The sequence below is a fragment of the Serpula lacrymans genome (assembly GCF_000218685.1).
Source record: "Serpula lacrymans var. lacrymans S7.9 unplaced genomic scaffold SERLAscaffold_11, whole genome shotgun sequence".
NCBI lineage: Eukaryota > Fungi > Basidiomycota > Agaricomycetes > Boletales > Serpulaceae > Serpula > Serpula lacrymans.
Window position 1 is genome coordinate 1521795 of NW_006763300.1, and position 24282 is coordinate 1546076.

Genomic DNA, 24282 nt, shown 5'->3' on the forward strand with positions numbered 1-24282 from the left:
ATTTGGCAATATTTGGACGGTCATATAGGGGCGTTTTACTATATTCTCCCAAGTTTGCTCTTAACCACAACCATTTCTTGAAAGTCGCTTGTTTTACATCTTTATCTTCGCAGAATGTCTTCACATGGTGTTTCAACTGATGGCCTACCTTTGGATATTCTGGCCACGTCGCAAGAACATTTTTTCGAAAAACCACACATGGACACCGGACTTCCAGCCTCCAAGTTCATGGTAATTACTAAGTTGCCCCATTCCATCATTTTCTTGGACTACGAAGTTCCTACTGTAAACTTTTCTGGGATTAATCTTCTCCATTCAGACTCCCTTTTGTCCTGCAGAAGTTGCACTTTCAGTTCAGCTCGAAAAGATGCGAGTCATAGAAGCTATGGGTGCTCGTGATACCGCTGTTCATCGCTTAGAAAACGCATATATCTCAGTCCGTCAGAAGACTGAAATAATCGATAAGCTAAAGCGTGAAGTGGAAGAGATGAAACGGGCTGCCGAACAGTCTGCTGCTATCGCAAGCAAACCTGAAGGACTGGAAATTCAAGGTGAGCACAAAGCATTAGGCGACATACGCAAACCAATTAGGCATTTAGAGCGCTCCGAGGTCATTCGTTTACCACAACAAAGTATGTATCTTGCGAAAGATTCGAATCGTTCTTCTTTTTGTGACGAAGGAGGAAAAGTAAAATCTTTGGTATGAGCACACAGTATGCCGTATTGATGTTATTAATCCACTTATGTAAGGGCATACAACACGAAACTACACAAGATAACCATGTATCACATAATTGCAGCGCTCCAACTGATAGAATAACCGGAGCTCCCACTCCACCGTATAGTCCTTCATTTCAATCCAACGGCTTTTTGCCAACGCAGGAACCTACTCTTCACATTTATGAAAAAAGCGTCTCTGAAAAGGTGAGTCAACATTATTTGAAGTTTACTCGGACGCATATGTTCTAAATTTAGAGTCCCATATTGCCAAATATCGATGAACCTGAGCATACAATCACCCTTCGACAGGCTCGATTGGCTGCTCTCCCTCTGCCTTCTGGTATCCCGGATGATGCGCTGAAACCGATCCTCATACCCCACCCCTACACGTTTCATGAATTTCTCGGTAATGCGACTGGTGTGAGTACCTTGTCATCTTCGTTTGTATCATCTCACGAATATGATTTAGTCCCTTAAAGCTTCGTGAGAAACCAGCTTCAGATGTACATGGGTTCAAGCAAACTTATTGAAATAATAGTCTTTCAAATTATAGGATTCTACAACAGCTCACGACGCACTGGTGTCCTGAAAGAGAAGAACATGGATACCTTCTTACTCCAGTTTTCAAATGTAGCACCAATCCACGTGTTATCACCGCTCATCGTTGGGCTGCCGTAGATGTTATCGGAAAAATGGTCAAACCTACTGGTAAGGAGTGGTTGACATTTGGACAACGCGTTCATGCTGGATTTGATGCTATATAATAACTCCTTTTTCAGAATGTTTTTATAATAAGGACGGGAAATGGTACTACGCTGGTGTATACAAAGCCTTTAGGATGGAAGACCTCAGCACGAAAGAATGGGATGTCTTGTCCCCCGAAGTATGTCAAATATATAACTATTACACTTCGTCTTCCAATCCTCATACAACCAGACGACTCAAGCGATAATCAAGGAAACCACGGCAAGCCGGAAGAACGTTTCACCTCAAAACTTATACGAAATTGCTCAACTTTACGCAGCCGGGGCTTTGAAAGTCGCATGCATCGGCTTACAATGTGTGGGATTCAGCAACCCTATGTACAGGACAATCTTGGAACAGGCGAATAACTGCGCTAGGACCGGTAAATGGAGAAACATGAACACAATCCCGAATGGAACGCCATGGATCTCGGCGATCAATACAGATACTGGCTATGCGCTCAACATGGTTCCTGACGGACTGCGGCTCAACCTAACGCCGAATTCTGCAAATGTATCTGTAATTGACGAAGGCGAAAATGAACTTTTTGACAATGGGTTGTGAAACTCTGTGTCGCCACCAAGATACCACCACCGACAGACAAACTAATGGACCGCCTGGGCCTTTCCCTACTTTGTGGTCTATCATCCATGTGTTTTGATACTTATTGCCTTATGAGGAATGCTGCTGTATTGACTATTTTTGCATAATAAAGCCGTGATCGGATGATTTGATACTTTACCTCAAGCTTACTGACTTCACAGGCTCACAAATATTCGGTACACTCCATATAGTATCTTCACCATGAATTAGTTCCATAATTCATACGACACTACAACTTCGCCTGTGGTGCAACCTCTCCACGACACATAGTGGCTCTCTGGTGCGTGTCACTTGGAGTCTGGGACGTGTAAAAGTGAGACCCATCATGGAAAAGAGAAATTCCGGCCAAATCCTGAGGAATACCAACACGGCCTGAATATGATAGAACGAGTGAGATTCGTCACTGAAGATGATTCATGGACAAAATATACCAGTTGGTTGCGAGGATGCAATTTGGTCTGCACCTGCTTGCTTAAAACCGTATGCAGTCATTTTGGTGGGGAAAATCCTTATTGCCGCCAATGGGTTCTCGTTAGTGCGTTATCTAGGTAACGTGAGCCGAAACCTACCCAGGACATATGGCGTTGACGCTACATTTTGGATTAAATGATGGGCACTACATATAGGATTATGTTACACACGTTATTTTTCTAGGTGCCAGCTTAACAGCGAGAATAGAAGTGAGGTGGTTCACTGTATGGGATGAGTACTGCGCGAAGATGATGTTATGTCACTCACCTGCGGCTTTACTGACATTGTCTAAATACATGAATGTAAGGTAGAGACTTGTGTAGTGTGAGGTGGGAATACATACAACTGTAGGTGCCACTACCTGAAGCACTAACTACGCTACCTTCTACTCGTGGATTTACAGAAGCGACAGAGGATATGTTGATGACTCTGCCAGGATCCAATGGCGTCGCATCTTTCCCGAGTAAGTCGGTCAAGCTGATAAATGAGGGATCAGTAGTTGTTAGTCACAGTAAACGTGAGATGACGATGGAGAGTAAACTCGCCCAGAGGTCACTAGATTAGGCAGCTGTGAGGAACTGGTAGGAAGAACTCCTGGAGAATTGAGAGCTTACTATAGAATATGCTCTTCACGTTGACAGCCATGACATTATCCCACCCCTTCTCCTCTGGGAAATTGTCGTATGGTGCACCCCATGATATGCCCGAGTTGTTCACCAAGATGTGAAGGCTTGTTTCACGCTTTTTGATTTCGCCAATGAGAGCATCACAACCCGCTTTCGACTGGATGGGAAACACGACTGCTATGAATTTGATACATCTCGCGAATTGATGAATAGACTTACACCAATGTTTGCAACGAAGTACTGAACGCTTCCGGGGCTGAGCTTGTTCAGCTCCTCTGCAGTCTAAGAATTGGGAAACGCAATAAGCCAAATATATCCGTTGTATTATGACGTTGAAACCACTGTACTTCTTTCAACTGAGCTTCTTTCCTTGCAGCGATATACACTTTGGCCCCGTTCTGGACCAATGCGGTGGCTATGGCTTTTCCTATTCCAGTACCTCCACCGGTGACGAGAGCTTGTGCCGAATTTCAGACACATACGGACATGAACAATGAAATCATCAGCTTGCCTATCTTTCCTTTCACGCTGAACAGAGTCGCAACAGAGAGATCTGCAACGTGGTCCGGGCAGATAGTTGACAGTCAGCCTCATAAACACGAAAGTACAGCCCAACACGACTTACCTAGAACTAGATTAGACATGATTACGATTGGAGTGTTCTGATACCGATAACTCAGTAGGTAGTTTGAAAGTTGGCTGGGACTGGTGAGCAGCTCACAGATGGTTCAGAGTGAGATACCAGGCCAATTGGTGTTCTATGTTAGCACCGGTTACTAAGAAACCGTATGCCGGTGGAAAAGGCTTCATGAGAGTTTCTAAAGTTTTTATCATACGCTTCTTCATACGTTTCACAGAAAATCTTTGATAAGTAGGTCGTGGTGAATTGGAAAGAAAAGCATTCAAGTCGTGTGTTAAGGAAGACAAGCGTGGTGATGCTTTCCACTGACGCCACTTAAAACTCATCCCTCTTTGCGCGCCTTTTTTTCTCGAGAACGTCAACCCTCAACACGCCGTCCTGCGCCTTTAGCACGTCCACCACCTCTGTTCTGTCAACCTCTGCGATTGCAAACATATGTACGTCCGCCATTGCTCCTGGACCGACAGGCCCAACATGCTGCAAATTACCGAGAATGTGATGTGTGCGTGGGAGTAGCGATGGGTTGCTGAGAAATGGCGATGTGGACGAAAAGGTCACGGCGAGGTTTGTGATTGTGTTAGAAATGTCAGAAGACATTCTTTGGTATCAATTTAGCTGATTTCTTCTAGGTGCTTCAAGGAAGACAAAAGCTTCCAGAGGGCTTTGTCCGTCGCTATCAAGTCAGTGTTCTGCGTTCCACATTCAGCGCATCTTGGAATCCTGCGGTTATGTAAGCCAGTATGCGGCTTATCCACAAGAAGCTGTTATTCCTATTCCAAGCCTGGTTCATGCTACTGCAAATTGTCGAGGTGGCTCACAACCCACATATTTCAGATTGATATCGTATTACAGGTCGCCACTGCAGCATTGTTTCTTTATTCGCCATCATAGGTGTACTGTGCAGCACGTCAGTTCGTAGAAATTTCATGATCATATCCCTGGGGAAACACCTCGAGTTTGACGTGGTTCTGTCCTTGTCCAACGAAATACTCTGTATTGGCCTCGCTTTCGAAATGCATAGCCTCCTCGAGGATTACACACTGTTAGCATCGCCTTCCTATTCGCGGATAGACTAGAACTGGGTTCCTTAAGTTGGCACCTGCTGGCTGAGGCATGTGCATGTCTGTCTTTTATGCTATGTTTCTTAAGCGGTGTATTATTTCCCGGTTCGGTGCGATATCGCCGCGGGTACCTTCAAGGTGCGATGCACCATTACTCTTGATTACGCTGCTTTGCTGATGACCTCTGATCTCAAATTGTACAGTCATGCCAATTTACTGAATTCCGATACATCCAAAATACGAGGATGAGGACAAGGATTTTCGTCTTTTTTTCTATTTTTATTTTTAAGAAAATCCATTTACGGTCTTTCAGGGGCGTTGTGTCCTATGGTGGACTCTACGAAATACAAAGAGCTTCTCGCCTTCTTACATTCTGTTGTCCTTATGTCAACAGCCTGGACATGACCTCACGGATCTACGAGGACCTATCTAGCGGCACTTCCCACCATCACTGCGTCCGTTCCAGTGCTTGATGACATCCCCAGTGAATACCGCAGGAAGGCCATTTTATTGAAGCTCCCTTAGGCTGTTACATCTCGCTTCGAGCGGGTGGCCGCCATCCAGTGGTTTATTTTGAAATCGGTTCTTAGAATCGTGGTATCGGCCCAAGATACATGCTCCCTGGGAAGTCTGTTGGGATGCATTATATGACTCTATTATAGCCCGCGGCGATATCTCCTCTCCCAACCATTGCTATCCTAATGCATACTCCTATCACAGCATTTTGCTCTCGATTGTAGAATCCGTGGCAGCGGCCGCGATTTTTCTCTGATATTCCAGAATCAGCATTGGGATTGCAGAAGAGCACTCAGCCTGTATGACGGTGTGCATAGAAAATGGGAGAAATGCTGCTACCACGCTAAACATGAGAAATGTTCAAGTGACAACAAGTCTGCAAGAAAAAAGTAGATATATCGTAACTTATCAGTTGTGCACTTTTTTGTATCATTGTTCCTTTTAACGTTTATCAGACAATAAAGTTTTGGATTCGCTCATCAGATAGCTTGTTTGCTGTGATCGCGGTCTTTGGCTGGTATATCAACTGCCATAGTCAGACTCTGAGCCACCGCCGTAACTTAAATGCTTGGGGTACTACAGGGTTCGTTATCCAAGTGCTAGTAACGCTTTGTTCTTCACCATCTAGGTGCCCACACAACACTCTCAATGATTCCACTGGCTGCGCAGGTCGGTGGTCATCCTGGCGTCCAAACAACAGAGGATGGGTCTTTGCTACTCAAACCTGCCGTGCCACTTGAAATTGAATTTTACCAGCGTGTTGTTTCCGAATCAGGTCTCGTCCACCTAAGACCGTTCGTACCAAAATTCTTTGGAACACTCAGGTTGGAAGGGAAAGTGGAAACTACAGAGATAGACGAACCTCTCGTAACTGATGAGGGTGTCCTGAAAGTTACACCAATAGATGGTGTCAGAGCCGAAGATAAAGATGAGTATCAGCTACAATCAAAGATCTAATCGAAAACCCGTTTATTTATCTTTATTTCGTCTTCCGTTTGAACTACACAGTCCCTCGTCCTAGAGAACCTTGTTCATGGATTCACAAAACCCAGCGTCATTGACATCAAGCTTGGTACCATATTCTATGAGGATTCCGCCACTCCCGAGAAGCGTGCACGGATGGAGAAGGCTGCTCTAGAGACGACATCATTCGAGACTGGAGTTAGGCTCACTGGTTTCCAGGTTTGAGCGGTCTGGTACTTCTACTGCTACCACTCATAATCGGGATCTCCAGGTTTATACGAACGATTCACCTGATCCCATCTTGACGCGAAAAGAGTATGGAAATAGCATAAAGTCCAGTCAACTTTCAGAGGGTATTGCAAGATTTTTCCCTGTATCTTCGCCGTCTACTCCGTCTGCTGGTCTTCCCCGCCACCTCCTTCTCCCTATTCTCCGCAGTCTGCGTGAAGATGTCGCAGAAATAAGGGAGACTTTGGAAGGCGTGGATATGCGGATGATAGGTGGGAGTTTATTAATCGTATATGAGTCGGATTGGACGAGAGCAGAAGAGGCCGTTAAGCTGTATGAGTTGGAGAATGACTCTGAGGAAATGGAAGCCGAGAATGACGTGGAGATTACAGCGGGGGAGGATAACGATGGGGAAGACGAAGATATCGAGGACGAAGATGAGGAAGAGGATCTACCTGTGCCTCCCTATACCGTCAAGCTGATTGATTTTGCGCACACACGACTGATGCCTGGTCATGGGCCAGACCAGGGTGTGTTGATGGGGATTGGTACATTGTTAAAGCTGCTTGACGGGAGGATACAAGAAGTGGACAAAATGACCCCTTGAGTAGATTTGAGTTTTGGGATTCGGCAGATGATACCTCCGACTACGTCTAGATCTTTCTGCTTGGTGATATTACAGTATATGGACATGATACTCATATAGAACCCCGCTGAATTTCCTTGCAATCCGTGCATTTTAGTGGGGTACATGGTTTTAAAATCATCAAATAATGCTAGAATCATTACCCTGAGATAGGAGGCACTTGCAACAAACCTGTAAACTGTAACCGTATTGGAAACACTCCATAACAGTATGTTTATACTCGACTTATTGATAAGCTCATCACGCCTGAAAGTAATACACGGGAACCTATCTGCCAAAGGTGCGTAAATCCATCATGACAGAAATCCCCTGGTGCGAAATCATGATGTTACATCAACACGTCCTTGATTGTATACATAGTGATAGAATGCGTGAGATACACGATAACAGCATTCATAGGCTGCTATTGCCAGTGGAAATCGGTCTCCATATACTTCAGTAACAGATCAAGGTCCAGCTCACTGTTTAACACGTTTTCTAAAAAATATCTTAGCCAAGTCGTTAGGAAAGCAGAGTGTGCCTATCCATTTATCAGCGGGCCGTGTGTCGCCTTGTAACTTGATGTCATAGCCTAATAATATGTGTGTTAACAATACTTTGAGTAAGCTGACAGCTATGAGACGCCCAGGGCTAAATGATTTATGAGTTCAGCACACTAGAAAAACTAAAACACTGAAGGACTGGTGAACGGCTTACCACGCAAGTGAGCCATATCCAAAAGGGAAATAGTCAAGAGAGGGAATAGCCATCTGGTTTGGCGATTGGGACTCTGCTTTGTGGAACCGGAAACCATCAAATACTTCTGCATCCTCGTACAATTCTGAGCTCATGTGTACAGGCAGAGGGGACACCATCAGTAGAGTCCCGATTGGAAGATGAGATCCATCAGATAGCGTGATAGGTTGAATTGCTTTGCGAAGCATAGATACTATAAAATTAAAACTGGTTCAAAGAATTATAATGACTATACAAGGGGGAACTTGCCTGCGCTGACAGGACTCAACCGTAAAGATTCCTTTAAGAAGCTTTCTAACGTGTACATATGGTCGAGTGCATGTTTTATTCCGTGTCCTTGCCCTAGTGCGCTAGTTATCTCTGCTCTTAATGGTTCGACATACTCTGGATGCGCAGCGAGGTAGTAAAGGACATGTGTTCCGACCTAAGGTGATAACTTGTTAGATGGATGAAAAATTGCGAAGGAAAGGAGTTAAGTACGCTTGACAAGGTATGGATGGTAGCAAAATTAACTGATAGGAGTTTTCGGGTAATCAAGAGTGGATCCATTGCATTTGCCGTGTCCCCCTGAATAAGCCAAGACAGAAGGTCATTCTGTGTCGGCCGCTTAGTAAAACACGACAACTGAACAACTGAGACTAGCGGAGAAACACACATGTCTGTCGCTCTTTTCCAAGTCTTTTGTCGCCAGGAGGCTCTTGCGCTCTTCGATCAGAGAAGCAATGTTTTTGAAAACGAGCTTTAGCGTGTGAGCTGGCGGGTTATGTATCCAGCATACGAGGCTAGAAGGGGGATATTGGTATATATCGAGGTATGGTAACGCTGCCACTTACGGTCTTAGTATCTTGGGAAACATATTTAGAACAACGCCAGCGTTGATCACACCGTGTGCCCACTCAGCGGATAAACGGGTATATTCCATGTCGTGAGCTCAAATAAGTGACGTTAGTCAACCGAAAGAGGATAACATTGTCGCACTTACCTTTTGGGAGGCCGACGAACATGCGAGCAGCAATACGAGAAGTTACATCTGACACTGTAGCAAAAGCAGGAACTGCTGTCCATTCTGGAGATCGCCGACATATTAGCAGGCATAAGAGATAATTGATTAGCAAAGCACCTGTTGTGGAGGGGATATATTGAGAGAGGGCTTCCGCAGCCTCTTCATATACCGTTGGCACGATAGAGGTCCAACTTCGGACGAGGCGGTATTTGATGATATCAATGATCTGTTGCTCTTGATGGATTCCAGTATAGGGTGCTTGAAGCATCTTATTAAATGACATAAGAAATCAGACTATGACCAGAACAAGAAAACTCACGTCATTTGAAGCCTCAAGAAGAGAAAGGCGATTAGGTGGAATCGTAGAAATCTCTTTGACGAGTTGGGGATCTGTCACGTACACCACCCACCGATCAGCATGCGGAAGTTGAAAGGCCCTTCCTGGATTCTGCAGAGAGATGCGAGCAGGAGATGGCTCCGTTGGGTGATAGTATTAGAGTAGAAGTAAAATTTACATTTCTGTGACCTTTCCGTAACAAACGGGGCGAATCTAGCCACAGCTGGATGGCTCCTAGCCAGGATGAAAATGGCCCAGAAAAACCAACGGCAGGGATCCCAATCTAAATAACATGCCAGTAAGTAAGATTCGTGGGTTACTGGAATTCTACGAAGAAAAGGAGGACGCACACACAGTGTCCTAGGGATCCGCTGAGAGAGTAAAACACAAACGCAAAGGAACGCAAGTAAGGCGATGATAAAAGGTAGCATATTTGAGATGGGAAAGACTGTACGACTCACCACTGGGGGTGTAGAAAGAACATATATATGGGCGGGTAGTGTGAAGTGATTGCTGTACCGTGACATGCATATGGGCACATAACCATGATAGCACGGGCGTGACCATCATACATTATGTATTTACAACTAAGGCCTGAGGTCTGAGGCACGACTACCAAATTGTGACTGAAATCTGATAGTGTCGTAGAATGATGAGAATATGGGCTAAATTGGAAATCTGGACATGCCAATGCTGTGATCGTAAATCTGCAAAATGACTTGACAACGGCTAATTCAGGACTTGAATAAGCTTGAATTCTACCTCCAGCTCAGGTAATTGGAGGATGTGTTCGCTTTTACAGCATTGAGACAATACGAGGACGTAGTCGCTGAGGTTACAATCGGGGGCGAAGAAGTTGACCGCATCGGACGAGGATCGGATTTCGAGACACAGCAAGCCCCTTTTCGTAGGAATTAGAACCAATACATTAGGCTAGAATCATGGTAGTGAGGGATACGTACATGTACGGTCAACATCAGATGGCACGACGAATGATCCGATGCCAGTGAATGCAGGCAAGTGCCCAGGGCAGACATAGTGACTAGTGACTAGTGACTGGCTATAACCGTATTGGAAACAGTCCACAATAGTTGGTTAGCATTATAGGTTGCACGCAGTGTCCAGACTGTCAGACTGATATAGTCTTGGAATGATGAGAAGATAGGCTGAATTTGGAGTCTGGACATCTCAATGTTGTGATCGTACCTGCGCGCTTTCACCAAGGCAGCCCGCGTCTTGTCCGCGGCCTCGTGTGGTTGTCGCCGCCATGGGCTGATTTCCTATCCATTTCCTGTCTCTCATAAGAGCATAATACCCACCCCGAGTCCATCCTGCCAGTGCAAGACAGATCTGTGATGCCTCTCCTGGCACTCCTGGCTATTCCAGTTGCCCTGCTCCTCTTCTCCATTTATCTCTGGCTCGTCAACCGCTCCATAACCACAGTTCCTGCCACGGCCCTCCCCTTCTCTCCTCATCGCTGGACAGTATCAGACATCGAGCAAACAGCCGCACGACTCGAGAAGGACCCTATAAACACCCTTCCGCATCTTCCACCACCCACAGGCAGGCGCTACATAGTCGTCGGTGGCTCAGGTAAGCTCCTGCTCTTTCCACAGCCAGCCACCGCCACCCGCTCATACTCATACCTGCCAAAGGTCTTGTTGGGGGATGGATAGTCCTTCATTTGCTCCAGCGCGGCGAAGATCCCGCTAACATTCGAATCGTCGACATTCGCAGACCAGTGCGAAAGGACATGCTCTCAGGAAAACCCGCCCAAGTGGGTTTTGTTGCAGCTGATGTACAGGACTCGAAATCCGTTGGCGCTGCCTTTGCTGCAGACTGGCCCGATTCAGGTGCTACTTCAGACAAAGGCATCACAGTCTTCCATACCGTCGCTTGCATCCGCTTCTACGAACGCCACTCCTCACTCGTCTCGCGCTCTTCTTCCCTTAACGTCGATGGCACTCGAAATGTTCTCGAAGCAGCACAACAAAATGGCGTAGACATTCTCGTGTACACCTCGTCTGCCAGTATCCCGGTCCCTCGCACACAATACTGGATTTGGCCATGGCAAAGGCACGCAAAAACCTTTGTACAACTCGTCAGAGACGACGTTACTGGTGTTGCGCGCAAGCACAAGGACTGCTTCTCAAATTACTCTTACACCAAGGCTCTGGCCGAAAAGCTAGTATGTGATGCTGATAGTCCGAGTAAAGGATTCAGGACCGGATGCGTCCGACCTGGCAACGCTATATTTGGTCCGGGCGGTGACCTGAACGCTGGAGCTTATCTGGTTCGTGGTATGAACCCATCGTGAGTTGAGCCCATCATCCCTTGTTAGATATCATTGACACGATCTTTCCCACTAGATGGGCAGCTCCTATGATACAGTCGTTTACTTACGTAGAAAATGCCTCTTACGCCCATTTACTCTACGAACAGCGACTGTTAGAAAATCAGTCATCTCCCGGTCCGTCGCATCCAGATGTTGGAGGAAAGGCTTTCGCTATCACGGATCGAGGAAATCCTATTTCTTATGGTGACTTGTATCTCGCCCTCAGTACTCTCACCGGAGGCAAAGTCCAGTTCCCATCTCTACCACCTGCTCCTTTGCTTTTCCTTGCAACGCTGATTGAATGGTATTACATTGCGCAGAGCTACGTTCCTCGTCTTTTGCCAGCTGTGCAGGGTGATCTACGAAATCTGCAGCCCGCCATGTTTTCCCTCGTCACCATCCACATGAAAGTAGATGATTCAAAGGCCCAACAGTTGCCACAAAATGGTGGGCTAGGCTACCAACCGCCTTTTTCAACTCTGGAAGGTGTCTGCCACCTCGTTGAGGATCACTTGAAGAACGTTGATTATGGTCAAGAGCATCAAAGGACGGGCGGTGGGATAACACTTGGTTTCCGAGCGAAGAATTAAGAGGTGTTGCTCTTGTTTTCAAGTTGGGTCACGGCATTGTGCTTTGAGGTTGTTCGGGTTACTTGTATCGAGAAATCAGCGGTGGCGCCCATGTAATGAGACCTTGCCCCCAAAATTACTACTACTGACACAATATATACTTTGAATTTGGAATCTTTCTGATCGTGGCACGAAGGACATTGGCAATCGCTTGCTCGACTGCGTTGTTTGGTTCTAGCCGTTCAAGTTCAAGTTGACGATCAGTCTACCCTGATGTTTTAAAACTGTTCCAGAACGCCCAAGTTTCAACAAGACTTTGGGCACAACTACCATGATCATCACTTAGCTGGGATGATGGCCTCGAGAATATTTTTAATTCGGAACGCATTCGCTCAGGCAACACTGTGCGTCCTTGAATCTCCTAAGGCGAGGTTCTGGACCACGCCACGTCCCAAAGCTAGTAAGTTTTTAATATTACTCAGGTAAACCCAGGCGGGCGATGATATGATGACAGTATCATTATCTCCCTTGCTGACCTAATTAGTATAGTGGATCGATATAGTATCATCTACAGTAATGACGACGTTGTCAAGATGAACTTTACCCTAGAGAGCGATATAGTGAATTCTATTTTTCCAACTCTTGAAGTTTTGCAAACTGCCAATACCCGCCACGACGAGCCATGAGTTGACCATGAGTTCCCATCTCGTTCACCTTCCCGTCCTTTATGAAATAACTATCCCGCCATGATTAGAAACGATAAAATATAGATGGCATATACGACATACATATGATCAGCATGCTGGACAGTAGCCAACTTGTGGGCTATAGCAATCGTTGTTCTACCCTTTGCTGCATTGTTGAGTGCTTCCTGAACTGCGACCTCCGAATTTGCATCAAGAGCAGACGTTGCCTTCAAAACACTTGTCAGTTAATAGTCTCAGACACGTTCATCAGGGACTTGCCTCATCTAACAGTAGAAGCTTGGGGTTCCGAATTAATGCGCGTGCTATAGCAATACGTTCTGGATGATAGGAGCCAAAAGTTAGAAACCAAGTAGCGATAATAAGGTGTAGGGAGACGAACGTTTCTGACCGCCAGAAAGCTGGGAGCCTCGTTCGCCTACTTCTGTCTCGAAACCACTGTATCCTTTGATAAGTAGCAATCAGACAATTTATGGAAAATGTGTACTTGGGCAGTGATTCTATAAAATCAAGGATATTCGCGATGCTGCATGCTCGTTTGATTTCTTCATCGGATATGTTGGCCATAGCACCTGTGGAGCCAAGCAAGATATTGAACCGGATGGTACCGCTGTATAATTTCTGCAGACAATATTGTTGAAGTGTAGAAATAGAAAAAGTGGAATGAACTACGCACAGATTCCTGTGATACTAATGCAACGTGTTTGCGGTATTCGTTGACATCTAGCGCCGACAAACAATTTTCATCAAACTGAATAAATGAATGATGATTATCATCAGTAGACTATTATATAACATCTACATCTATACTCACATAAATGGACCCAGAAGTCGGTTCATAGAATCGTTCGATCAGTTGAATTCTGCAAGAAGAATTTATCAAAGATAGAAAATCACATAGCCGGATAACAAACACACATGGTACTCTTGCCTGAACCACTTGCTCCTACGAATGCGGTATAGGCTCCTGGTTTGATAGATAGGTTGATACCGCGGAGTACAGAAACCTCGGGCCTCGTAGGATAGCAGAAGGACACATCTTGAAAATGAACACCTCCTTGTACATTTTCGAACATTCTTGACGATACGGCCTTTTCATCATTGGTGACGATGTTGGATTTGCTCGTCTTCATGATTTTCAGAATGTCACGAGCAGCATCTGCAGCAGAGGTAATGTCTGGAACAGACGTAAACACGTTGGCTGCATTCCATGAGCCAAATACGGTGCTCTGTCGTTCATCTATTAGAGCATATATGTGCGTTGATTTCAGAGGCCATACCATAAAAACAACATAAAATTGGAACGTCGTATACTCCCCAGTAGTAACGAGACCTGATCCGTACCAGAAAACCAATGCAACGACAAAAACAATGACAGATATAGACATCGCAAAGATAGCATTGCTAACAATCCCCGCTTTGACAGATTGCCGAAGCGGTGCTTTCAATGCGTCACTGTACAATGAGCATGTATGGTCCTCGCGAGTGAGTGCAGCTACGGTCCTGATGGATACTGCAGCTTCACAAGCAATTTGAGCAGATTCATCGTGAGATGCTTTGCTGGCTTTCTCTTTATTTGCAACTAACTGGAGTCGGATTAAACCCAAAGTAACGATGGGTGGCATACATGCTAAAATGCACAGGGGAATCAGAGGTAAAAGGGCTCAAAATATTACAACTAACCTATTCCCACAAGAGCTAATTTCCACCCAAAGATAAGCCCAATTATTGACCCGCCAATGCAACAGGAAATGCATTGCAGAACGGCGCCAAGAGTCATTGCGACAAAACCATTTGTCTTCTCGGGGCCACCAACCAAATTCGCCGTTAGGACACCCGGGTTATTCGAGTCTTTATCAAAGAAAGAAACTAAATTATGAATTAGTAAACCGAAGGCTTTTGGACATAAGGCTTACTCACTCTCTTGGTGCAGCAGTCCTTGGAAAGCTAGTAATCTGAGCTTTGTAGTAAGAATGGCAGCACCTTTCCCAAACAAGACGTTATGCATTGCCAACGATAAGGTAGAGCATATGGCTATAATAAAAAGCCACAGGGCATTTCGGTCACCTATTAAATGATAGATCAATTTAGTAGTAATGGGAGGATGGACCAAATCATACCCTGGGTTCTGAAGTCTGGACTACCAGTGTTTTGATATGTTTGAAGAGCTTTAGCTATTACGGGATGTATTAAAAATGAGAAACTATGATAGATAATGTACCACTGACCGTAGACAATTCCAAAACCAGGATGTACCAGTCCACCCACTAATAAAAAAAAGTAAATTTTAAATCCAGTCCAGGTCTAGCACTGGCAGAAAGCCTCGATCTGACACTCACAGATACCAAAAAAGGTGCCACACACATAGATCATGCGAGTGTGTGGTATAAGAGAAGCCAACTTAAAAGCTAAGGTAAAACGGCCTGCGCGGTCCAGTTCATCCGTGCTGGGATGGGTCAAGGTACTCTTCAAATCTTCCTCGTTTGAGATATCAATATCTTTGTTCACAAAAGACGTTCTGGTATGCCCCTTCGTCTCCTCAGCGTCGATGTCTAGACTTTGAGAAACGCTAGCATCGTCTTGATCCAAGTGTTGAGCACGAACTAGCTGGGTATATGCGCCATGATCGTCGCAAAGTAGTTCTTCATGTGTACCGCTTTCGACAAGGGAGCCGTTGCTTAGCACATAGATGACATCGGAATCTTTGACCGTAGACAGACGATGAGCAATTGTAATTGTGGTACGGCCTGTATTACATCAGTACAAAACAAGCAGTTGGTTGGTGGTATTTGGAAACATACCTTCGGATGCTTTGTTCAAAGCAGCCTGTACAATCCCTTCAGACTGTGTATCCAATGCACTAGTAGCCTCGTCTAGTAGCAAGATTCTGGGATCTGATACAATAGCCCTAGCGATAGCAATGCGCTGTTTCTGGCCACCAGATAAACGAAACCCGCCGTCACCAACCATGGTATCGTAACCCTCCGGTAGCAACATGATAAAATCGTGAGCGTAAGCCTTGATGCAGGCATCCTGCACGAGCGCCCATCGAATTTCCCGGGAAGAATGTTCATGTGCTGTATTCAACAAACCTTGTTCGATGTTTTCGCGAACGCTGATGGCGAATAGGACAGGTTCCTGTGCCACAAGGCCAATTTGAGAGCGTAGCCACTTTATATGAAGATCGCACAGGTCAACGCCATCAAGGAACACGCTCCCGGCGTCTGGGTCGTAAAATCGTTCGAGTAGTCCTACAATCGTCGATTTTCCGGACCCGGAATGTCCTACGAGAGCAGACCGTTTCCCAGCCGGAAAGGTAAGGCTTAAATATTTGAGAACAGGGACATTTCTGCGAGAGGGATAGCTGAAATCGATGTTCTTCAACACAATTTCTCCTTGAACAGATGTCAATTTCTGGCCGTTTTCTTTTCTTGAGTCAATCATTGGAGTATGGTCGATAACTCTATAAAGTTGAGCAGCAGCGTCTCGAGCCCGCATAACAACTGGACGAAACGTCTCAGGAAGGGTGACTCAAATACAGAATGAGATCAAACCTTGTGCATTGGGTCCAGCAATTCCAAGAGAAAAGGAACCAATAAGGATACACAATCCCACAGTGACAACAGTACCGGCATTGGCTTGTGAATTGGCTTAAAATAGCATAACGAACCATTAAAGCAAGCTACTCACCTCGCCCTTGTTGGATCAAAGTGGTTCCATAATAAAAGGATAGGGAGTACGAAGAATAGACGACAAACGAGAAGATTGCCATTCCGACACCTTGAATTTTGGATAATTTCAAGTCAGATACTTGGGATAAGCGAATCAACTGGTCGTAGACTGTTGATATCTTTATTTCTGCGCCGAAAGCGTGTATAATGCGAATCGTTGAAAGTGACTCCTGAGCGATGCCTCCTGCTTTAGAAAGATGACTGAGCGATGCCCTGAAATTAAGAGTTATGCTTGAGTTGAGGCTACAGAAGAGGAAATCACTGCACGAACTGTGCACAACGCGAACATAGAATTGCCATGAGCGCTCCTATAATGACAAGGCAAGGAAGCATAGATGTCAATGCAAGGGCAAGACGCCATGATTTGATATATGCGATAATCATGCCCGTAGCAAAAGCACCGACATTACTGCCCAGAAGGGCAAACTTCTCAGAGATGCCTTGCTGAACCAAATGCGCATCAACCTCAATTTGCGCAGCTACTTCTCCAGCCGAAATATCATCGAAAAATGAGAGGTCCTGATGAAGTATAGCTCTAAAGTAGCTCTCTCGAATTCGTTTTGCGATGACCTCTCCCGTGTACGTCCAGATTGTCACTGATATATAGGTCGCAAGAAACATGGCTATACCTGAAAAGATCATCAGATATTTATGATAATAAATGCACATGAGTATCCAGACCCAGATAAACGAGGTTCAGCGCATCTTGCGTTGCCTTCTGACGAAATTGCTCGATGAATGATGCAGCCTCAGACGCCGATAAGGACTTGGTTTGCGAAATGTTTACAAAGCTTTCGATGAGGTTACCTAGGAAAAGAGTCATAATGGGCTAAAATACGACAAGGGCATATTGAACAAAAACACGAGCGTAGTGATAGTGTGATATCCAATCTTACCGTAGCACCACCGGCACCAGTACTAGCAATCACACCAAGGAAGTTCAGCATGAGTTCGAATTTTGTTGCAAACCTGTAAAATCGAGTATCTTTGTTGACTGCATGTTCGGCTCGAAAGGTCACTCACCGAAAAAGGCCTAAGACGGACACCGGGGGCATCGTATCTACTTTGGAGGGGTCCTCACCACTCATAGAGAATTACGGTACTGGGATGACTTTGGCTGGAGAGCTTGAACGACAGCCTCCTACAAGTAGGTTGGCAGACACGACCAAATCATGCCACTTCCCTTAAGAAGGCTGGCGCTCAAGCCAGATTTATCTATACCGTGAACAGCGCATCGTACGAGGGGTGTGAGACACCAACGTGGTTCGCACAAGGCCGCAATCAGAAAACTGACACCAGTGACGCCCTATTAATCAGAGAAGTCTGGCCGAGAGTAGCTGAGAACTCTTTGAAATCAGCGACGGACATAGATACACGATGCGAAACTGGATCGGTGCACAAGATGCTGTGTGTGACTACTTGGATTTCCTTATTCAGATTCTTGGACGTGGCGGACTTTGAAGTCGGAGGCAAACAAAGCTCCGTCAATTGGACACACCGCCATTCTGTCTTTGTGGCAGATTCCAAATTCAAAGTATATATTGTGTCAGTAGTAGTAATTTTGGGGGCAAGGTCTCATTACATGGGCGCCACCGCTGATTTCTCGATACAAGTAACCCGAACAACCTCAAAGCACAATGCCGTGACCCAACTTGAAAACAAGAGCAACACCTCTTAATTCTTCGCTCGGAAACCAAGTGTTATCCCACCGCCCGTCCTTTGATGCTCTTGACCATAATCAACGTTCTTCAAGTGATCCTCAACGAGGTGGCAGACACCTTCCAGAGTTGAAAAAGGCGGTTGGTAGCCTAGCCCACCATTTTGTGGCAACTGTTGGGCCTTTGAATCATCTACTTTCATGTGGATGGTGACGAGGGAAAACATGGCGGGCTGCAGATTTCGTAGATCACCCTGCACAGCTGGCAAAAGACGAGGAACGTAGCTCTGCGCAATGTAATACCATTCAATCAGCGTTGCAAGGAAAAGCAAAGGAGCAGGTGGTAGAGATGGGAACTGGACTTTGCCTCCGGTGAGAGTACTGAGGGCGAGATACAAGTCACCATAAGAAATAGGATTTCCTCGATCCGTGATAGCGAAAGCCTTTCCTCCAACATCTGGATGCGACGGACCGGGAGATGACTGATTTTCTAACAGTCGCTGTTCGTAGAGTAAATGGGCGTAAGAGGCATTTTCTACGTAAGTAAACGACTGTATCATAGGAGCTGCCCATCTAGTGGGAAAGATCGTGTCAATGATATCTAACAAGGGATGATGGGCTCAACTCACGATGGGTTCATACCACGAACCAGATAAGCTCCAGCGTTCAGGTCACCGCCCGGACCAAATATAGCGTTGCCAGGTCGGACGCATCCGGTCCTGAATCCTTTACTCGGACTATCAGCATCACATACTAGCTTTTCGGCCAGAGCCTTGGTGTAAGAGTAATTTGAGAAGCAGTCCTTGTGCTTGCGCGCAACACCAGTAACGTCGTCTCTGACGAGTTGTACAAAGGTTTTTGCGTGCCTTTGCCATGGCCAAATCCAGTATTGTGTGCGAGGGACCGGGATACTGGCAGACGAGGTGTACACGAGAATGTCTACGCCATTTTGTTGTGCTGCTTCGAGAACATTTCGAGTGCCATCGACGTTAAGGGAAGAAGAGCGCGAGACGAGTGAGGAGTGGCGTTCGTAGAAGCGGATGCAAGCGACGGTATGGAAGACTGTGATGCCTTTGTCTGAAGTAGCACCTGAATCGGGCCAGTCTGCAGCAAAGGCAGCGCCAACGGATTTCGAGTCCTGTACATCAGCTGCAACAAAACCCACTTGGGCGGGTTTTCCTGAGAGCATGTCCTTTCGCACTGGTCTGCGAATGTCGACGATTCGAATGTTAGCGGGATCTTCGCCGCGCTGGAGCAAATGAAGGACTATCCATCCCCCAACAAGACCTTTGGCAGGTATGAGTATGAGCGGGTGGCGGTGGCTGGCTGTGGAAAGAGCAGGAGCTTACCTGAGCCACCGACGACTATGTAGCGCCTGCCTGTGGGTGGTGGAAGATGCGGAAGGGTGTTTATAGGGTCCTTCTCGAGTCGTGCGGCTGTTTGCTCGATGTCTGATACTGTCCAGCGATGAGGAGAGAAGGGGAGGGCCGTGGCAGGAACTGTGGTTATGGAGCGGTTGACGAGCCAGAGATAAATGGAGAAGAGGAGCAGGGCAACTGGAATAGCCAGGAGTGCCAGGAGAGGCATCACAGATCTGTCTTGCACTGGCAGGATGGACTCGGGGTGGGTATTATGCTCTTATGAGAGACAGGAAATGGATAGGAAATCAGCCCATGGCGGCGACAACCACACGAGGCCGCGGACAAGACGCGGGCTGCCTTGGTGAAAGCGCGCAGGTACGATCACAACATTGAGATGTCCAGACTCCAAATTCAGCCTATCTTCTCATCATTCCAAGACTATATCAGTCTGACAGTCTGGACACTGCGTGCAACCTATAATGCTAACCAACTATTGTGGACTGTTTCCAATACGGTTATAGCCAGTCACTAGTCACTAGTCACTATGTCTGCCCTGGGCACTTGCCTGCATTCACTGGCATCGGATCATTCGTCGTGCCATCTGATGTTGACCGTACATGTACGTATCCCTCACTACCATGATTCTAGCCTAATGTATTGGTTCTAATTCCTACGAAAAGGGGCTTGCTGTGTCTCGAAATCCGATCCTCGTCCGATGCGGTCAACTTCTTCGCCCCCGATTATAACCTGGCCGAGTCGTTGAACGTAGTCCACTGAGCGACAGTTGGACAGTACGAGGAAAGCTATTGTTTTATCTGGATTGTATGACTGGCTGACACAGTGTACGTAGGCGCCCAGTATTGAGTACAGAGTACCAAGTCACCACCATGTCCTTGGCTTATGTACTGCCACTGAATACAGTAGGTTATCCGCAAATTTCATTGATAGGACAGACACCGTGACTTTAAATTTGGGTGCCAGGCCCATAGAAGTATTACTGTCGTATCTGGGCTATGCTTGTGTGTGCTTCGATGCTATGAGCATGTGTATGACTGCATCAGTGTTCCTGATATACCCCATAGAATGTTGATGTCGCAAACGCTAAAAGTCCGTATTTTCAAACCCTGGGTATCCATCACTGTTGGTCCTCAATCAGTGCAGAGTCACAGGTCAGCGATGGCTATGCTGATATTTACACGCAATTCCTATTCGGGTGAGCTGAGGACTGACTTAAAGCCCATCACTGGCATTTATCTTCGAGTCGTTTTCCATATCCATCATTGACTGGTTGAAAATCGACAACGTTGTGCCATGGATACTGACCCTCAAGCGCTCATCAGCACCCTCGTAGCTTTAGGAACCATTAATCGCAAGGTTAATGCCAATGCCGGTGCGTAGATCTCTCTAGTGATGTATCCATTGGCATTAAAAGTTGGGCTCTATATCCAGTCGCCAGTCTTGCTTGGCTGCTGTATGATATTATCATATGCTTTGAGGATGAGGTATGCACATCCCTGTGTGTATCATATATAGAAAACTCAGCCGACTTTCCTCTGGTGTTTAGATTGAACTTGTATGGAGGTGAGTGCTAAGATACAGACATATTGTTGAAATTGACTCGTGGAACTTGATCATCAAATAGATCCAGGTGGACATTGCCCAAAGTCCTGTACTTGTCTCTCCGTTACTATGCTCCTCTTTGGCTGATGTCAGTACATCTTATCAACTGCTTTATATATATATTTTTCTGATACGACTTCTGTCATCCCAGGTATCAAAGTATCATACACTGTGGGCAGTTTTTCAGCTGAGGCACAATGTAGAACCACTCAAACAATCTTCCTTGTAGTATCTCCTGGCACTGCGTTATCAAATTTGGTGAGCATGTTTCGATTGTCCTCGTTTTCTGTGCAACCTAGATCTAACATGATTATTTGGAGACGTGAGTCTGCCAGGTATAGAGCATACAATGTGATCTTTAATACTGTGCTGTGCTGTAGATGCACGAGCTTCCCTGCTCTACAATCTATGTAAATACCATACATCTCCTGCAGGGACCCTCAGAACTAATTTTGCTCTTGATACCTAGAGGTCCTTTGGTTCTTTGGGTTCTAGTGGACTTCGTTCTGATCCTTCGGATTAATGCTCTTTATGGCAGCAATAGAAAAGGTATGTTTTACTAACCGCAAAGTAGCTTTTCAGTCTCTAACATTTGATTCACAGTGCAATACCTTATGGCAATCACATGGATATGTACGTTGAAATAACACATGAATAATGACCACATCGCTGACGTAAATGCGACAGCTGCTGCAGCTGTAAGGACTTTGTATTCGAGGTCACAATGAATATTAACATACCCCCAAGGTGATCATCCCCGTCTCGATCTACTGTTTTCGACTCTCCCGACCAGTTCCAGCGCCTGCACCGTTTTCAATGGTGGCTGGTTGCCTGGTCTTAAACATCGACTGGAACAAAATGAAGGTGGCGAAGGCTGCTGTGTGAGTATGCCACATAATCATCTTCGACAGTATCACTGATATACGTCCAAAGCATTGCCTTTATGATCTTAAATGTCTTTTATATAGGCATGACATTGTTTAAATTTGTTCAGAGCATTCGATCTCTTCGACGTGTGCGTCTGGGGTCGGTGCTTTCCATATTCGTCGCCGAGGGACTGATGTATTTTTTTGTTTGTCTTGGTACGTTGTCCTCCTTCTTTAACTACGCATTACACAAATATATATTCGTAGGTGCCAACGCCGCCGACATCGTGTTTTCTTCTGGAAGTCCAACATTGTTTTCATATGTCGATCTAGCTCAGTTGTAAGTGTGGATAGCCTCTATATCCACACAACCCTGACATTGATCAATGATTTATGCAGCTGGTTGGCCGCTTTCTATAGTTACTCGGTCCGTATTTCTCTAGACTGCTTTAATTATCAGATGCCTCACACATGATGCAGGGTTGTCACCTCATTCTCCACCTTCGAGCAAACACTCGTCAAAAAAAGGCAACAACGTTCACTGATGCAACGGAGATGCAATTTCAATATCACCATCGTGGTCAAAGTATTGCCTGATTCTATGGTGGACATGGGATCGAGATGCCCTTTCACTACTCCTCGTCGGTGAATCATAACTGTTCGATTGACTCTTTTCACGATGATTTTAAAGCTATGTATCTCGTGAAGTATACACATTGCGAGGAAATTCGTGGGATTTCATATGAGTATGATATTTATATACTGTAACATTAGTGTACACAGCCAAGGGGCATCCAAAAAAAATAATCAATGAAGTCCCTCCTCAAGGTGTCATACCTGACCCCCCACAAACCTCATATCAAAATGTTACAGTATCCCAGGCTACTATCTAGGATGTATCCCAAACAACCTATCATGAAGCCTTACTTCCTAAACAATAATACATATGAGGTGGGACTTTTTACAAGGGAACTTTTGGTTATATTGTAGAGATACAATCTTACCTTTGAAGATTTCAAACTCTGGGATATCCTGAACCATGCCCTGGGACATCCCACCATGTCCTGGAACATCCCAAAAGATAATCTGGGACATCCCAGTCAATATCCCACACATGCCTTAGGATGTCTCAAATGATTTTTGGGATGTGACACACAACAGCCTGGGATATTTTGCACAGTGTTTTGGGATATTCTAAGCAGGTTTACCACAGTTTAGGAATATCCCATTAAGTTCCCCTTGACTCCATTCTGGGGACGGCTTTTAGTGCATGTATTTTGTATTTGATCCAGCCAAACACAATCATGCTTCATCTGTCACCCATTTTGTAACTTTCATAGAGGTGGTCATCAAAGATATAGTGTAAAACCTCTATCCCTTATACCGAGTTAACGGAGGGATAAAAGCTTTTAATCAGACAAGTAGCGTTTCAAGTAACGATTGAGAATTAATCAACAACTGAGGAAAGTATGTACATGATGGTCTACTATATATATGTTTCTGAAAGTCAGCCATGAGGCGCTGACTGATGTTCTTTGTAATAATTCTAGACTCGTGTCACGTGGTGGTCACGTGATCTGATATAACTACGTATTATGTTATCCGCGCTAAAGCAGCAGCTTAACATATCTTATCTGTCATGTGATCAGATATCAAAGAAATGAAAAAGGAAATTAGCGCTCAGATTAGCGCTTCTGGTTCAAGTCGTGACATATAGCCAAAGTAAAATGTAAACAATGTGGTCATTTGCACTTTGTTGCAATTACAATATCATCCCTATAGAGCAGGAAGGATAAAAGTCATACTATTGCTTTCTAAACTATTTCAAGCAGATATTTTACTAATTTAGTCTTAGCTTATTGCAGGTCACATGAACATTAACTTCAAACATCAGACAAGATGCATTTTTCTTTGAGTGACTTTGAAGACTTAGACCGTCTTAGAACAAGGACTAAGACATATCAAGACATATAAGAGAGTTAAGCTTGCTAAGAACCGCACACTCAAATTACTCTAACTGCTCCAATGCAGCTCAAGACCATCAAGACCATCAAAAGTTAAAATATGTAAAATAGCAGACATCAATGACGAATTAATTAGCTCGAGTACTGATCAATCAGAGTCAAAAAAGCCTATCTGGAAATGG

General features: G+C 45.3%; 9 protein-coding genes across 9 annotated transcripts; 4 read left to right on the forward strand and 5 right to left on the reverse strand.

Moving 5' to 3' along the window:
• Nucleotides 1-114: 114 nt before the first annotated feature.
• Nucleotides 115-2028, forward strand: SERLADRAFT_410420 (uncharacterized protein; the record flags this gene model as incomplete). The annotated part of the gene is made up of 8 exons (XM_007321677.1): nt 115-231; nt 320-551; nt 827-924; nt 1030-1140; nt 1190-1203; nt 1274-1428; nt 1500-1603; nt 1657-2028. 8 exons carry the CDS (start codon nt 115-117, stop codon nt 2026-2028), a joined length of 1203 nt encoding a protein of 400 aa, XP_007321739.1.
• Nucleotides 2029-2173: 145 nt separating this feature from the next.
• Nucleotides 2174-4526, reverse strand: SERLADRAFT_475032 (uncharacterized protein; the record flags this gene model as incomplete). The annotated part of the gene is made up of 14 exons (XM_007321678.1): nt 2174-2343; nt 2396-2439; nt 2499-2575; nt 2637-2657; nt 2709-2760; nt 2806-2826; nt 2882-3015; nt 3084-3093; nt 3153-3321; nt 3384-3446; nt 3512-3621; nt 3676-3717; nt 3790-3826; nt 3886-4526. 13 exons carry the CDS (start codon nt 3806-3808, stop codon nt 2287-2289), a joined length of 819 nt encoding a protein of 272 aa, XP_007321740.1.
• Nucleotides 4527-5052: 526 nt separating this feature from the next.
• Nucleotides 5053-5801, reverse strand: SERLADRAFT_475035 (uncharacterized protein; the record flags this gene model as incomplete). The annotated part of the gene is made up of 1 exon (XM_007321679.1): nt 5053-5801. The coding sequence occupies one exon, from the start codon at nt 5730-5732 to the stop codon at nt 5580-5582; it is 153 nt and encodes a 50-aa protein (XP_007321741.1).
• A 50-nt stretch (nt 5802-5851) lies between these two features.
• Nucleotides 5852-7307, forward strand: SERLADRAFT_475037 (uncharacterized protein; the record flags this gene model as incomplete). Its single annotated transcript, XM_007321680.1, has 3 exons — nt 5852-6309; nt 6388-6563; nt 6616-7307. The coding sequence occupies 3 exons, from the start codon at nt 6030-6032 to the stop codon at nt 7177-7179; spliced, it is 1020 nt and encodes a 339-aa protein (XP_007321742.1).
• A 369-nt stretch (nt 7308-7676) lies between these two features.
• Nucleotides 7677-9398, reverse strand: SERLADRAFT_351141 (uncharacterized protein; the record flags this gene model as incomplete). The annotated part of the gene is made up of 8 exons (XM_007321681.1): nt 7677-7848; nt 7915-8160; nt 8223-8377; nt 8434-8547; nt 8609-8735; nt 8787-8883; nt 8936-9224; nt 9276-9398. Coding segments are annotated over 8 exons (1323 nt in total), but the record flags the coding sequence as incomplete, so codon positions are not given.
• Nucleotides 9399-10386: 988 nt separating this feature from the next.
• On the forward strand, nt 10387-12377 carry SERLADRAFT_475045 (uncharacterized protein; the record flags this gene model as incomplete). Its single annotated transcript, XM_007321682.1, has 3 exons — nt 10387-10886; nt 10949-11606; nt 11663-12377. The coding sequence occupies 3 exons, from the start codon at nt 10649-10651 to the stop codon at nt 12216-12218; spliced, it is 1452 nt and encodes a 483-aa protein (XP_007321744.1).
• Nucleotides 12378-12706: 329 nt separating this feature from the next.
• Nucleotides 12707-17720, reverse strand: SERLADRAFT_451961 (uncharacterized protein; the record flags this gene model as incomplete). Its single annotated transcript, XM_007321683.1, has 21 exons — nt 12707-12933; nt 12986-13106; nt 13159-13221; nt 13284-13339; nt 13389-13522; nt 13578-13652; nt 13716-13764; nt 13820-14130; nt 14182-14531; nt 14585-14770; nt 14822-14968; nt 15022-15075; nt 15130-15168; nt 15241-15648; nt 15703-16404; nt 16456-16539; nt 16592-16845; nt 16895-17261; nt 17314-17461; nt 17529-17601; nt 17656-17720. The coding sequence occupies 21 exons, from the start codon at nt 17718-17720 to the stop codon at nt 12825-12827; spliced, it is 3795 nt and encodes a 1264-aa protein (XP_007321745.1).
• A 430-nt stretch (nt 17721-18150) lies between these two features.
• Nucleotides 18151-20138, reverse strand: SERLADRAFT_475055 (uncharacterized protein; the record flags this gene model as incomplete). The annotated part of the gene is made up of 3 exons (XM_007321684.1): nt 18151-18862; nt 18919-19576; nt 19639-20138. 3 exons carry the CDS (start codon nt 19874-19876, stop codon nt 18307-18309), a joined length of 1452 nt encoding a protein of 483 aa, XP_007321746.1.
• A 70-nt stretch (nt 20139-20208) lies between these two features.
• On the forward strand, nt 20209-23258 carry SERLADRAFT_475062 (uncharacterized protein; the record flags this gene model as incomplete). Its single annotated transcript, XM_007321685.1, is given in 21 exon segments — nt 20209-20269; nt 20331-20448; nt 20501-20570; nt 20632-20757; nt 20812-20863; nt 20981-21040; nt 21100-21152; nt 21215-21231; nt 21293-21358; nt 21422-21441; nt 21500-21528; nt 21649-21680; nt 21740-21819; nt 21874-21903; nt 21958-21968; nt 22018-22151; nt 22204-22352; nt 22404-22476; nt 22536-22563; nt 22617-23000; nt 23020-23258. 18 exon segments carry the CDS (start codon nt 20538-20540, stop codon nt 22731-22733), a joined length of 1110 nt encoding a protein of 369 aa, XP_007321747.1.
• Nucleotides 23259-24282: the final 1024 nt, after the last annotated feature.